Source organism: Lynx rufus, unplaced genomic scaffold (genome assembly GCF_022079265.1).
Source record: "Lynx rufus isolate CCGP_SWC_20201006 ecotype Redwood Valley unplaced genomic scaffold, mLynRuf1.p SCAF_7, whole genome shotgun sequence".
In the NCBI taxonomy this organism is placed as follows: domain Eukaryota; kingdom Metazoa; phylum Chordata; class Mammalia; order Carnivora; family Felidae; genus Lynx; species Lynx rufus.
Window position 1 is genome coordinate 88,224,441 of NW_025814889.1, and position 16,137 is coordinate 88,240,577.

Genomic DNA, 16,137 nt, shown 5'->3' on the forward strand with positions numbered 1-16,137 from the left:
TAATAGGTAACTGCATAAGTGTCATAGTTGAACTTAGTTTAATCAAATTAATGTTTTAAAATACAACATTACTTTGAATAATGTGAAAAGTATATCTTAATTATTTAAGCTTTCCTTTGTGTTCTAGCATATTCCATTCAGGGCCAGAGTGTTATGATGATAAGTCCATCAAGTGAATCTCACCAGCAAGTTGTAGCAGTTGGTCAACCTCTGGCAGTCCAGCCTCAAGGAACAGTAATGGTGAAGGACTTTTCTTACCTTAGTTACCAATTAACTATCCAGCAAAATTATTATACCTTTCTTTTTTTATTTTTTAAATCCAAGTGAGTTAACATGTAGTGTAATAATGGTTTCAAGAATAGAATTTAGTGATTCATCACTTACATATAACACCTAGTGTTCATCCCAACAAGAGCCCTCCTTAATGCCCATCACCCATTTAGTCCATTCCCCCCATCCAACACCTCTCCAGCAACCCTCAGTTTGTTCTATACTTAAGAGTCTCTTATGGTTTTCCTTCATCTCTATTTTTATCTTATTTTTCCTTCCCTACCCCTATATTTTTCTTTTTTGTTTCGTAAATTCTACATGAGTGAAATCATATGGTATTTGTCTTTCTCTGACTTATTTCACTTAGTACAATATACTCTCGTTCTATCCATGTTGTTGCAAATGGCAAGATTTCATTCTTTTTTGATTGCTGGGTAATATTCATTGTATGTATATACCACATCTTTAAAAAAAAATTTTTTTGGGGGGCGCCTGGGTGGCGCAGTCGGTTAAGCGTCCGACTTCAGCCAGGTCACGATCTCGCGGTCCGTGAGTTCGAGCCCCGCGTCAGGCTCTGGGCGGATGGCTCGGAGCCTGGAGCCTGTTTCTGATTCTGTGTCTCCCTCTCTCTCTGCCCCTCCCCCGTTCATGCTCTGTCTCTCTCTGTCCCAAAAAAAATAAATAAAAAAACGAAAAAAAAAAAATTTTTTTTTTAATGTTTGTTTATTTTTGAGAGAGATAGAGAGACCGAGTACAAGCAGGGGAGGGGCAGAGAGAGAGGGAGACACAGAATCCGAAGCAGGCTCCAGGCTCTGAGCTGTTGAGAGAGGCTCGAACTCACAGAGAGATCATTACCTGAGCTGAAATCAGATGCTTAACTGACTGAGCCACTCAGGTGCCCCTATATAAACCACGTCTTCTTTATCCATTCATCAGTTAATGGACATTTGAGCCCTTTCCATACTTTGACTGTTGTTGATAGTGTTGTAAACATTGGGGTGCATGTGCCCCTTCAAATCGGCATTTTTGTATCCTTTGGATAAATAGCTAGTATGCAATTGCTGGATTGTAGGGTAGCTCTATTTTTAATTTTTTGAGAAATCTCCGTACTGTTTTCCAGAGTGGCTGCACCAGTTTGCATTCCCACCAGAAGTGCAAAAGTGTTCCCTTTTCTCCTCAACCTTGCCAACACCTGTTGTTCATTTTAGCCATTCTGACAGGTGTGAGGTGGTATCTCGTTATGGTTTTGATTTGTATTTCTCTGATGATGAGTGATGTTGAACATCGTTTCATGTGTCTGTAAGCCATCTGGATGTCTTCCTTGGAAAAGTGTCTGTTCATGTCTTCTGCCCATTTCTTCACCGGATTATTGGTGTTTTAGATTTTTAGTTTGATAAGTTCTTTATAGATTTTGGATACTAACCCTTTATCTGATATGTCATTTGGAAATATCTTCTCCCATTCCATCGGTTGCCTTTTAGATTTGTTGACTGTTTCCTTCCCTGTGCAGACTTTTTATCTTGATGAGATCCCAACAGTTCTTTTTTGATTTTGTTTCCCTTGCTTCCAGTGACATATCTAGTAAGGAATTGCTGTGGCCGAGGTCAAAGAGGTTGTTGCCTGTTTTCTCCTCTAGGATTTTTATGGTTTCCTGTCTTAAATTCAGGTCTTTCATCCGTTTGAGTTTATTTTTGTGTATGGTGTAAGAAAGCAGTCCAGATTCATTCTTCTGGATGTCACTGACCAGTTTTCCCTATACCATTTGCTGAGGAGACTGTCTTTTTTTTCCACTGCATTTTCTTTCTTGCTTTGTCAAAGATTACATGGCCATACATTTGTGGGTCCATTTCTGGATTCTCTATTCTGTTCCAATGATATATGTGTCTGTTTTTGTGTACCATACTCTCTTGATGACTACAGCTTTTTAATACATCTTGAAGTTCGGGATTGTGATGCCTCCAGCTTTGGTTTTCTTTTTCAAGATTGCTTTGGCTATTTGGGGTCTTTTTTGGTTCCATACAAATTTTAGGATTGTTTGTTCTAGCTCTGTGAAGAATGCTGGTGTTATTTTGGTAGGGATTGCATTAAATGTGTAGATTGCTATGGGTAGTATTAACATTTTAACAGTATTTGTTCTTCTGACCCATGAGCATGATGTTTTCCATTTCTTTGTCTCTTCTCAGTTTCTTTCATAAGCTTTCTATAGTTTTCAGCATACAGATCTTTTACCTCTTTGGTTAGGGTTATTCTTAGGTATTTTATGATTTTTGGTGCAGTTGTAAATGAGATCGATACCTTGATATTCTGCTGTTTCATTATTGGTGTATAGAAATGCAGCCAATTTCTGTACGTAGATTTTATATCCTGTGACTTTACTGAATTCATGTATCAGTTCTAGCATTTTTTTGGTGGAGTCTTTCAGGTTTTCCACATAGAGTATCATGTTGTCTGTGAAGAGTGATAGTTTGACTTCTTCCTTGCCGATTTGTATGCCTTTGTTTCTTTTTGTTGTCTGATTGCTGAGGCTAGGATTTTTAGTACTATGTTGAACAATAGTGGTGAGAACGGACAACCCTATTATGTGTCTGACCTTTGGGGGGAGGCTCTCAGATTTTCCACATTGAGGATGATATTAGCTGTGGGTCTTTTGCATATGGCCTTTATGATGTTGAGGTGTGTTCCTTCTATCTCTACTTTCTTGAGGGTTTTTATCACGAAAGAATGCAGTATTTTGTCAAATGTTTTTCCTGCATCTATTGAGAGGATCATGTGGTTCTTATCCTTTCTTTTATTAATGTGGTGTGTCACGTTGAATGATTTGTGGATATTGAACCACCGCTGCATCCCAGGAATAAATCCCACTTGATTATGGTGAATAATTCTTTTAATGTATTGTTGGATTCAGTTTGCTAGTATCTTGTTGAGAGTTTTCGCATCCATGTTCATCAGGGAAATTGTTCTATAATTCTCCTTTTTAGTAGGGTCTTTGTCTGGTTTTGGAATCAGGTAATGTTGGCCTCATAGAATGAGTTTGGAAACTTTCTGTCCATCGTATTTTTGAGAACAGCTTGAAACGAATAGGTATTAACCCTTCTTTGAATGTTTGGTAAAATTCCCGTGGACATCCATCCAGCCCTGGACTCTTGTTTGTTGGCAGATTTTTGATGACTGATTGAATTTCTTTACTGGTTATGGGTCAGTTCAAATTTAGTATTTCTTCCTATTCCAGTTTCGGTAGTTTATATGTTTCTAGGACTTTATACATTTCCTCCAGATTGCCCAATTTGTTGGCATTCAATTGCTCAAAATATTCTCTAATCATTGTTTGTATTTCTGCAGTATTGGTTGTGATCTCTCTGTTTTCATTAGTGATTTTATTTATTTGGGTACTTTCCTTTTTCTTTTTGGTAAGTCTGATTATTTTTATTAATTCTTTCAAAGAACCAGCTTCTGGTTTTGTTGATCTGTTCCCTTTTTTTTGTTTTTTGTTTGTTTGTTTTAATTTCAGTATTGATTTCTGTTCTCATTTTCATTATTTCCCTTCTCCTGGTTTTGGGCTTTATTTTCTCTTCTTTTTCCAGCTCCTTTAGATGTAAGGTTAAGTTGTATATTTGAGACATTTCTTCCTTATTTAAGAAGGGCTGGATTGCTATATACTACCCTCTTAGGACGGCCTTTGCTACTTGCCAAAGGCTTTGGACTGTCGTGTTTTCATTTTCATTGGCTTCCATGTACTTTTTTTAATTTCCTCTTTAATTTCTTGGTTAACCCATTCTTTCTTTAGTAGAATGTTTTAATCTCCAAGTATTTGTGATCTTCCCAAATATTTTCTTGTGGTTGACTTCAAGTTTCATAGCTTTGTGATCTGAAAATCTGCATGGATGATGTAGGTCTTTTTGTATTTGTCGAGGGCTGATTTGTGTCCCATTATGTGATCTACTCTGGAGAATGTTCCATGTGCACTTGAGAAGAATGTGTACTCTGCTGCTTTAGGATGAAATGTTCTGAATATATCTGTTAAGTCTATCTGGTCCAGCATGTCATTGTTTCCTTGTTGATTCTCTGCTTAGATGATGTGTCCATTGCTAGAGTGGGGTGTTAAATTCCCCTACTATTGCTGTATTATTATTAATGACTTTCTGTATGTTTGTGATGAATTGATTCATGTGTTTGGGTGCTTTCAAGTTGGCATAAATATTTACAATTGTTCAATCTTCTTGGTGAATAGACTCCTTAATTATGATATAATGCCCTTCTTCGTCTTTTGTTACAGTTTTTGTTTAAAATCTAGTTTGTCTGATATAAGAATGGCTCCTCTGGCCTTCTTTTGATGTCCATTAGCATGATAAATAGTTCTCCATCCCCTTACTTTCAATCTGCAGGTGCCTTTAGGTATAAAATGAGTCTCTTGTAGTAAGCATATAGATCAGGTCTTGTTTTTTTATCCATTATGATACCTTTGTCTTTTGATTGGAAGATTTAGTCTACTTACATTTAGAGTGGTTATTGAAAGATATGAATTTTGTGCCTCTGTGTTACCTGTAGCGTGGTGTTTCTGGTGACATTTTCCAGTCCTTTCTAGTCTTTGTTACTTTTGGTCTCTTTTGTTTTGTTTCATTTTTTTTCTCCAAAGAGTCCCCCTTAAAATTTCTTGCAGGGCTAGTTTAGTGGTCATGAACTCCTTTAGTTTTTGTTTGTCTGGGAAACTCTGTCTCTCTTTCTATTCTGAATTACAGCCTTGCTGGATAATTCTTGGCTGCATATTTTTCCAATTCAGCACGTTGCATATTTCCTGCCACTCCATTCTGGCCTGCCAAGTTTCTTTGGACAGGTTTGCCATGAACGTGATCTGTCTTTCCTTGTAGGTTAAAGACTTTTTTTTTCACTTTCTGCTTTCATGATCATCTCCTTGTCTGTGTATTTTGTGAATTTGACTACAGTATGCCTTGGTGATGGTTAGTTTTTGTTCAGTCCAGTGGGAGTTCTCTGTGCTTCTTGTATTTTGATGTCTGTGTTCTTCCCCAGATTAGGAAAGTTTTTAGTTATAATTTGCTCACATAAACCTTCTGCCCCTCTTCTCTCTCTTCATCTTCTGGGATTCCTATGATATGAATATTATTCCTCCTTAATAAATCTTTCAGTTCTCTTAAGTCTTGTATGGTGATCTTTTGCCTTTGTTTCCCTCTTTTTTTTGCTTCATTATTTTCCATAATTTTATCTTCTGATTTACGGATTCACTGCTCTGCTTCATCCATCTTTGCCGTCATATCATCCATTTGAGATTGCATCTCGGTGATAGCATTTTTAATTTCATCCTAACGGGATTTTAGCTCTTTTATTTCTGCAGAAAGAGATTTCCTGGTGTCTTCTATTCTGTTTTCAACCCCAGCTAGTATTCTTATAATCATGGTTTTAAATTCTAGTTCAGACTGTCTTACTTATATCTGTGTTGATTAAATCCTGGCCATCATTTCTTCCTCTTCTTTCTTTTGGGGTGAATTTCTCATCATGTCATTTTGAAGGAAGAAAAAAGTTAATAAGAAAGTAATATTAAAACAAAACAAAATCAAATAAAGGAAGCCAGATCTTAGGTGTATTTCAGTCTTCTTGTGGAGAGAGGTTTGATAGAAAAAAGAGGGGAAAAAAAGTAAAATTTTTTAAATTAAATTAAAATTTTAAATTAATTAAAAAATGTTTAATAATAGAATAAAATAAAATAGGATAAAAATTGCTCTTTATGTATCCAAGAAAGAGAAAGAAAAGAAAGAAAAAAGAAAACAGCATAAGCAAAAATAGAAGCAAAGAAAACAAACCAACAAACAAGCAAACAGAACAAAACCTGAATAAAGTTAAATCCAGTTTCCCCTAGAACTGAAACTTTTTTTTTTTAATTTTTTTAATGTTTATTTATTTTTGAGACAGAGAGAGACAGAGCATGAACGGGGGAGGGTCAGAGAGAGAGGGAGACACAGAATCTGAAGCAGGCTCCAGGCTCTGAGCTGTCAGCACAGAGCCCGACACGGGGCTCGAACTCACAGACCGCGAGATCATGACCTGAGCCAAAGTCGGACGCCCAACCGACTGAGCCACCCAGGCGCCCCTAGAACTGAAACTTTGACGCACTCTATGGTCAGTAGACTAAGCACGTGGAGAGGATTTGTGCTGGTCTTCTGGGGGATGTCTCTGGAGGACGCAGGTGGGCAGGGCTTGGTGTATCAGCTGTATTCTTCACTTGGTGGTGCTGCTTAGCTCAGTGGGGTCAATCCTGGTCTGTGAATGCATGGGCGAGGGGTGAAAATAGCTTAACCCAGCTCTCTAGTCTCTGGATTAGGAATTTCGTGCCCTCACGGATGCGTGATCAAGTACCCCTCCTTTGTATCAGGCTTCTGTCTGCTCCTTGCCTTTACCCTGTCTGTGTCCAAGCTGTCTGCCTGCCAGGTAATGCCTCCCTCCACAGTTTTATCTCAGATGGGGCTGTGTTTCAAAACCCCATACTTCACAGACACCTTCATCTTTGACCTGCACTGATTCTCTGGGGGGGGGGGGGGTGGTTCGCTGAGCAATCACCAGATGCTGGCTTTCCCTAGAAAATATTTGTGCGATCATGCAGTGGCAGTGGCTCAGAGTTTTTGGTAAATCATACCCCAGCCAGTTTTGCTGCACTCTGGTGCCTTTGTTCTACTATCAGTAAATGTGACAGCTCTCCAGGGTCCGCTGGGACTTTTGCCAATGGGGAGGACAGATAGCCTCTATCAAATGCACTCCAGACAGGAGAACCGCTTCTCTCCGTGTTGCACATGGATCCCTCAGTCCACATTGCCTATTCCTGGGGATTTGCCCTACTTCCTCACTGGAGCATCGTCAGGCACTGATCTCTGAACCTTCAGACATTGCGCTCCATTGTTTATAGAACCCTGGTGGTATTGAAACCCTCTCCCCTCTCTCCATTAATGGTTTTGGAGAACAGATGTTTTGTCCAGTTCCCTGTGAGTGTTCTCACTCTTTCCTTCTCTTTCTCTCCAGCTTCTGTCGGGGTGGGGAGTGCTTTTCTTGAGCAATCCTTCTCTGCACTCTCCCCCTTTCTCTGCCCTCTCTCTGTGAAAATGGCACCCTACTCTGCAGCTCCACGGTTTTTCTCTCCCCTATTTCACCCCTCTGCATGACATTCCTGCCAAGTTCTCTGGCTCATATTATGCAAATTGTTGCATTTATCATGAGATCAATTTCTTAGGTGTTCAAAATGTCTTGATGCTGATCTAGCTGTGTTTCAGGGACAAGACAAGCTCAGGGTCCCTATACTACTCTGCCATGTTAACTCTGTCCCCTGTACCTTTCTTTTTGTTTGCCAGATTTTGTTGTTAGAGTTATTTATTTTACTTGGATGATTGATACCTTTAGAAGACAACTGACATTATCATAACAATGATGGTAACACAATTTTTAAGCAAATTAATTTGTTCTATACAAACCATCCACACCTATTTTCTTAATATATTTGTTTTTTTATTTAAAAAAATATTTGAATATGATAATCCTGCTTTACGAGAATGCATAACAATTCTTACAAATATATATTTATTTAAATATAGCTCACTTCCAAAAATATCCAGTGTATGAGGACTTTACTTAACTTGGCACACTGCCATGGAGCTGTTCTTGGAACATCATGGCAACTTGTCTTGGCGACCCTACAGGTATGTTGTAGGCTCTGAGTCAAAGATCAGCGTTCTTTTTATATCTAGGTGCTACCAATTAAATTAAGCAATGCCTGTTGGTAGTTTGGGGAAGCCTAAAGAATAGGCAGTAAGTTTGAAGAAGGAAAAGTTGGAAAAGAAAAAAGATGTGGCTTCTCTTAATGGCCTAAGTTCTGCCTATGCTTGGTGTTTTAAGTATTTTATATGAATAGCAGTTACCGATTTAAATTTAATTATTGGAAACCTACTTCTGATTTTAATTTTAGTTATTAAGAGTTACTAATGACTTTTAATTTTAGTTATTAGGGTTTTTACAATTTTACAAATTTAGTTATTTTTTTTTCTTTAATTTTACAGCATCTTGTATGGATTCTGGGATTAAAGCCTAGTAGTGGTGGTGCCTTGAAACCTGGGAGAGCTGTAGAAGGACCCAGTACAGTAAGCTGTAGTTAGTCTTACTGAATTTGTGCTTCTCAATATGTTCATATGTTACATTTAACTGTACTCTTCTCTTAGGTTCTCACAACAGCAGTGATGACAGATTTACCAGTGATTTCCAATATACTTTCAAGATTGTTTGAAAGCTCACAGTAAGAATTAGTTTTTGACTCTTAAATATAGAGAACAAACAGAGAGTTGCTAGAGGGGCTGTGGGGGGGGGGATGGTCTAAATGGGTAAGGGGCATTAAGGAATCTACTCCTGAAATCATTGTTGCACCATATGCTAACTAACTTGGATATAAATTAAACAATAAATAAACTAAAAAAAAAAGAATCAGTTTTTGAAATTGAAAGCAATATTATTAGCTATATATTTTAGATCAGAATGTCATACTTCTTCATTTTCATTATAGGTATCTTGATGATGTATCATTGCATCATTTAATAAATGCACTTTGCTCCTTATCCCTAGAAGCAATGGATATGGCCTATGGAAATAATAAGGTGTGATATTCTGTCTTTCTGTTTTAAATATGGTACATTATTGAGTTAACTAAGATGTACACTCATAGTGATCTTAGTATTTTAGTAGTGGGACTAATACTTTCTTCCAGTCTGTGTTGAGCTTTGCCATTTAGGGTTATTGGTTGAAGAGGGAGTGAAGAGGACATGACGGGGTTTGTGATATGTCTAATGTATTGTAAATTTAAATTGTGTCCATTTCTGTTGTGTACTGAATATTTTAAGAAACGTTTTTTAAAAGAATATATGTAATACCACATTTATAAATGAATTCCATAGAATGTCACAATAATATTTGTAATTTCAATTTATGATTGGGACAATACAAGGTTTAAGTCAAGCAATATATATATGTCTCAGTTTCTCTTGCCTTCATTGGGATGGAAATAAGGAGCTAATCATTTCTTAGTAAAGGTAATGATTCTCCCTACCTTAAAAATTAAATTTTTCCTTTACTCATTGACTGAATGAATAGAATATAGTACTTTTGAATATTGGCATTCAAGAGCATTTCTTTCTGTAATCAAAATATCATTTTCTATTATACTTGGACAGCACAAGAATATATGGATTTGTTTATATTTTAGAAATTATGTAAAATAAAATGCCTTCTGTGTTTTAAAATAAATATGGTGTAACCATTTACAAATAAGTGAAGATACCTAGAACATGATTAAAAAGCAGAGAATGCAGCTTTGTAACTTGTTTAACATGTATCTGTAAGATCCAAAATTATGTTGTCTGCTTAGTCTTCAATTATAATTCTTTGTATTGTGGCTTGTCATCTGTAGGACTCATTTAAAGATTAACCAATGAGGTCTTATTAAGGAGAAGTTTCATATATTATAGCACATAGAGTATTACATAAACATGTAGGTGTTTGAAAATATGTTTTATACTTTACTCCAAATTAAGGCATGGGTAATATAAAATACAGTAAAGTAGTAAATTTCTTGATATCCTTAATAATCCTGAATCTTTAAGATTAACTCAACGCACAAATATATTTTTAATAGAGTACTTTAATGAAATCTGAGCAAGTTTCTGTGGTAATGTCTTGGGAATTTACGTATTAACTCAGTAACCATGGTATGTGTACTGTATATATGATAGTGCTAAGAAATATAAAGGATATTTAAGATTTTTACTTTCTAACAGCATGTGAACTACTGGCTCATGGTTAAGTGGCAGTTTAAATGGTATAAGAGTCTAAATAAATAGTTATAGATACTAAGTGATGTGAGACATATTCTATGAATCTTTAGTGTCCTATTATAGAAGATGTTTCTAAGTGCATATTTCTACTAAAAGAATTAAGATTAATTAACATGAATTGGTTTGTGATTGGAGGTGGATATTGAAGGAATGGTATAATTTACATAAGAAAGAGCAAGTTCATGGAAATCAAAAGAAAAATGTTACAAGAAGTCAAGATCAATGAGAATTAAGAAAAAATAGGGATTTGATGTTTATAATTATGCTGGAAGAATACAATTTCAAGAGAGTGGTTGGAGCAGATATATTTCAGGGAGGCTTAGAAGGAGCAAATGTTGAAAAAATGGATGCGTTGGAATGGAGATTATGTTCCTGAGAATGGATTCTCGTTTCTCTCTTTTAGGATTTAATATTGTAAAGCAAAGTGATAAATGTGGAATGGAAATAAAAATATAATTGAAATGGAAATAATATGGAAATGAAATGGAAAAATATAATGGAAATAAAAATATAATATAGTTTATAAAAATATAAACTATAAAAATTTTAGACAAATACGGCCAGGCTGACCTTTGCTGCATGTATTAATGTTGTAATGTTATAAAAATATTAAAAAATGTTTAAATGGAGGCAAAGAACAATTTATTATTCAGTTGTGCTTTTTATAAAAATTATTATAAATATGCAGATGTTAAAATTAGAAACTTTTATATTTTTCTTCATTATTAAAAAAAACTTTGACAATGTCAGCTCTTCTGAGTGAGTTAAACATTCTAGGGATTAAAGATATATATATATTGGGGTACCTGGGTGGCTCAGTCACTTGAGCATCTGACTTTGGCTCAGGTCATGATCACACAGTTCGTGAGTTCTAACCCTGCATTGGGCACTGCGCTGACAGCTCAGAGCCTGGTGCCTGCTTCAGATTCTGGGTCTCCCTCTGTCTCTCTGCTTCTCCCCTGCTCATGATCGCTATCTCTCTCTCTCTCTCTCTCTTTCTGTCTCTCTCTCTCTCAAAAATAAATAAACATTAAAAAATTTTAAAAAAATTAAAATGAAAGATATATATATCAGTGTTCTTTAGTGTGGATTTAAAGTCATCTCATTTTTGGTCCTCATTTCAGGAATTTTTGCTAATGTGTTGAGAAGTAGCTTATGATGAAGCTTGCAAATTCTTCCCTGAAAGAAGGTGTGGTGGATGATACTTGTGCAGACATATTACCAAACTCAGTATAACAATGACAAAAATATTCTTCATAATTTACTGTATGCCAGGCACTTAAATGTTTAATTTAATAATTTAAAACAACTCTGTGAGGTTTGGCGGTAGTTTCCCCTTTTTACAGATGAAATATGAAAATAGAGAGTTTAAGTAATCTGCCTGGGATCACATATTTAGTAATTGTTAGAACTTGGATTTGAACCCACATAGGTCTCATTCTAGAGCTTTATTCTTAACCACTTCACTAGTGGCTGTAACTTTTGTGTGCATCGAAGTCTGCTGTGGAGTTTTTTAAAAATGCAAATGCCGGGAATACATTCTAGGCTTTCTGAATAAGAATCTGGTTATGAGGTGTGGGCATTTGTACATTTAAAAACAAAAATTTTTTTTTGATGTTTATTTATTTTTGAGAGGGAGAAAGAGAGACAGAGTGTGAGCAGGGGAGGGGCAGAGAGAGAGGGAGACAGAATCCGAAGCAGGCTCCAGGCTCTGAGCTTGTACATTTTTTTAAATGCCACACGATTCCTGTGTTCATCCTGGTTAGAATTAGAAGAATGGGGTGGCTGGCTGGCTCGGTTGGTAGAGCATCTGACTCTTGATCCCAGGGTTGTGAGTTCAAGCCCCATGTTGGGGCTAAGAAGGAGGAGGAGGAGGAGAAAATCATACTAGGCAACATTTATGAGGACTTATTATCTGCCAGATACTTTCTAACATGTGGTTGTCTCTGTATATTATTACCCCATTGTATAGATTTAAAAAATTTTAGTGAGGGGCGCTTGGGTGGCCCAGTCGGTTGGGCGTCTGACTTCGGCTCAGGTCACGATCTCATGTTCTGTGAGTTCGAGCCCTGCTTCGGGCTCTGTGCTGACAACTCGGAGCTTGGAGCCTGCTTCGAATTCTGCGTCTCCCTCTCTGCCCCTCCCCTGCCCATGCTCTGTCTCTCTTGCTTTTAAAATAAACATTAAAAAAATTTAAAAAATTTTAGTGAAAGTAGTAACTTATTCAAGTTACATACCTATTAAGTGGTAGAGTTGAAATGAGGTCCTAGTCAATTAAAACTTCACAAATGTCAGTCTTAACCACTGTATCATACTGTTTCTACAATGGTACATTCTTCTACCACACAAATTTTTAGGGTGCCTGTAACATTAGTGCATGCAGCAAAGGTCAGCCTGGCCAAATTTGTCTTAAAACAATACTGATTCCTTTTCTGGTTGGTGAAATGCTAGCAACTGAGGAGAGGGATTTGTCACCTGTCTCTGGTATTTTTTCTGTTATTTCCTAAACTCACAGTTCCAATATCTGCCTCATTCCTGACTCTATACTTCTTTCCCCTGGTCTCTGTTGTTTCTTTTCGGATTTTTTCATACTTCCTGACATTCACACATAAAACATGGACATTTGAAGACTGCACTAGTAAGAATATATATCAATCAGCCTAGGCTGTAAGTCTGAGATCAAGATGCCAGCATGGTGGTCCTCAAGTGAGGACTCTTTTCCTGCTTTGAAAGATAGCAGTCTTCTCACTGGGTCTTCACATGGTGGGAAGGAGTGCTCAAGAGCATGCCAGGAGGCTCTCTGGTGTCTCTTCTTTTAAGACACTAATCCTATCTTACCAGAGTTTCACCTTATTACCTCACTTAACCTTGATTACCCCCGTATAGGCCCTATCTCCAGAGACCATCACCTCGGGGGTAGGGTTCAACATAGATATTTTTTAAGGGGACACAGTTTAGTCTATAACAGAATGCATCTTTCCTTCTGGTCAGAAGAGTAGCCACTCTGTGTCTGGAATAATTTTGAATTTTTCACTTTTTTCTCATGAAAGCATTCTCTTCCTAACCAAATTTTATAATTAGAATCTATCCTGGATACTTGAGGGTGAGTTTCAGAAAGTCTTGTCTCATGATAACTAAGGTTCTGTTATGATTATTGCTAATTTATACTAATTATATATTAATTATAGTCATGCTTTTCAGAGTATCGTCAGTTTTATTTATAGTTGAGGTACTAAAAATTTCTTACAATATCAAAATGCAATATGTTTTCTCTCTAGGAACCATCTCTTTTTGCTGTTGCCAAATTGTTAGAAACTGGTCTAGTTAACATGCACCGAATAGAAATTCTTTGGAGACCTCTAACTGGCCATCTACTTGAGGTAACTTCTTTTTTCTTAAATGCTATATTTACTTTTGTTAAGAATAAAGATAGACACATTGAACTACGGATTCTGGATGACCATGTGAACAATCAACATTAACTTTTTTCCCCCTTGTCTTTATGTCTGTGTATTTCATTAGGGACTAAAGTTTTGCAATGATTGCCTTGGGGAAGGAATAGGTTGGTGTTTTGCACTGATAATGGGTGACACATCAGTGAAATCTCTGAAGTCTCCTCTAGCTGTTAGCTTGGGTCCTCTTTCTTTTGTTACAGAGTCTCTTGATCCACCTCAGTTTCAGCTAGTTCTGAAACTTTAAGGCATTTGGGGCTGAGAGTTCATTATAAACACTGTTCCTTTATAACCTTTCCTGTGATTCTGAGATAGCTCTTCTCTAAAGGGAAAAAGCCTGTGTGGTATCACTAATTGTAGATAGTGCCAGGGAATTTCATCTGGATTTGTATACTCTTGTGTTCAAGTTGGAGTGACTGGTAATAATTAGCTGATTCTCAGTAATGGTTGCTTCTGTTAGTATGCGTGTGTATGTGAACTTTAGGTTTAGTTTCCACGATCATTTTGTATTATTTTAGTAAGGTAGGAAAGGTATTACTCTTCATAAGAGAAACAAATGAGCTTGAACTTTTCTTTATTTTTTTCCCCCATTTTGTTGGGATTACTTTTATGAATTATTATAGAGGAAAAATGCAGATTTTCTTGTCCTAGACATTCTCATCAAATGGCACAAAAATAAGTTTTTAAAATCTTAGCATAGTATTTGATTATGAGGGTTGGCCTGATTAGGAACCTTAGTATCAGCTTGCTGCTTTTGTTCACTCTGATGATATAATTTACTTTTTTGAAATCCTTTTTTTTCTGTGACTTGTTTAGTTTCATCTTTTATTTTCTGTCTCTCTATTGCTTCCTTTGCCCCTTATACAGAAGGTAAGCTTACTTCCATTTTAGATACAATTTTTTATTCAGCCCTTATTGGTGAACATTTCATATAATTTTTAAAATGTGAAAGAATACAAAATGTTGTATTTAAATTTTTCTTTTCTCATTTGATGTGTGATATGTAGCTTAAGTGTACAAATTAAATATTTAATTTTTGTTCAATGTTTTGTCTTCAGGTGTGCCAGCATCCAAACTCTCGAATGAGAGAATGGGGAGCAGAAGCTTTAACTTCACTTATTAAAGCAGGATTAACATTTAGTCATGATCCTCCACTTTCACAAAACCAGGTAAAAAAAAAAAGTTACCTTGTTTTAAAAAAATTTTTAATGTAAAATCATCCTCTCCTATGTGTAGTCTTTTTCTTAATTTATCAAATCGATGATATTCTGAGAATGGGTGTTGTTTAATATTTTATATGTAGGCCATGGATATCATACAGAAGACTGGTATGTCTGGATTTTTAGGATTATCTTTATTAAAAGTCATGAAAACCTTCTTGTGAATGACACAGAATTAAAGCTGTTAAATTACTTAGAATTGGGCTCCCATTGTGGAAGTTTCCCTGTTCATGCATTGCTAAGACTTTATTTTGAGGCCCTACTTTATTAGCCTCCTTGCTTTGGTCCCTAACTATTCCTAATTTTTTTCTCTAATTATCCTTACATGGGGAGAAAAGCAAGTGGTAGAAGAGACAAGTACAATAAAATAGGTTTTTATTTTTAAATAATTTAAAAAGTTCCTTTGTACTTCCCCAATTTATTTTTGTCTTGAGTCCTTTGTCCTGACTCATATAATCATTTATAGATCTCTTATATGGTTTTTTAAAAGTCCACTGAAGTTCTTTTGTTTGAAGATTGAGTAGGAATGAAGATGGTGATTGTATTCTATAAATTTACTCAATACATAGTTACTGAGTACATACAAGATGCTACCCAGTGATTTAGCTCTTGGAATAGAATGATGAGCAAGACAGAAAAGATACATGTTCTTATACAGCTTAAATTTTAGTGACTTCATATTTTTTTCCTGTTACAGTTTAAGTTTTTTGAAAAGAAAACCCTTATCCAAATCCTATTCACTGTAATACCTGACACATAGGTGAGAGCTTAAATGTTTTTTCAATCAGTGAACCAAATAAATGAATCCTTGAAGAGAAAACAGGTAAAAATGATGCAAGTGCTTTCAGGTCTTGAAAGGACTAGAAAAGAATGCTGTCTTTACTCCAGTGGATTCTAATCGTTTGACGCTGTCTTTGTTAATGGGTACCATACTTACTCACTTTTTAGTAGTATTAAGAATTTTAAATTTATAATTTTTTTTTTTCAACGTTTATTTATTTTTGGGACAGAGAGAGACAGGGCATGAACGGGGGAGGGGCAGAGAGAGAGGGAGACACAGAATCGGAAACAGGCTCCAGGCTCTGAGCCATCAGCCCAGAGCCTGACGCGGGGCTCGAACTCACGGACCGCGAGATCGTGACCTGGCTGAAGTCGGACGCTTAACCGACTGCGCCACCCAGGCGCCCCTAAGAATTTTAAATTTAAATGTATGTGATATAGGGGCATTCACTTTTGAATGTCCCCTCTCTGTAAAGAGAGCTTTCCTACTATTCTTCCTTTCTAATTGTATATTCTAATAAACTTTTGCCTGCTGCTCCAAAT

General features: G+C 36.3%; 1 protein-coding gene across 4 annotated transcripts in view; it reads left to right on the top strand.

The window, feature by feature from the left end:
- MON2 (MON2 homolog, regulator of endosome-to-Golgi trafficking) overlaps positions 1-16,137 on the top strand; it is a 119,849-nt gene that overhangs the window by 60,533 nt on the left and 43,179 nt on the right. For all 4 annotated transcript variants that reach the window (XM_047064803.1, XM_047064804.1, XM_047064805.1 and 1 more), the window contains exons 15-21: positions 128-240; positions 7,860-7,964; positions 8,322-8,402; positions 8,481-8,554; positions 8,819-8,909; positions 13,421-13,522; positions 14,653-14,763. In XM_047064803.1, coding sequence (XP_046920759.1) covers positions 128-240; positions 7,860-7,964; positions 8,322-8,402; positions 8,481-8,554; positions 8,819-8,909; positions 13,421-13,522; positions 14,653-14,763 — 677 coding nt within the window. The remainder of the gene's footprint in view (positions 1-127; positions 241-7,859; positions 7,965-8,321; positions 8,403-8,480; positions 8,555-8,818; positions 8,910-13,420; positions 13,523-14,652; positions 14,764-16,137) is intronic.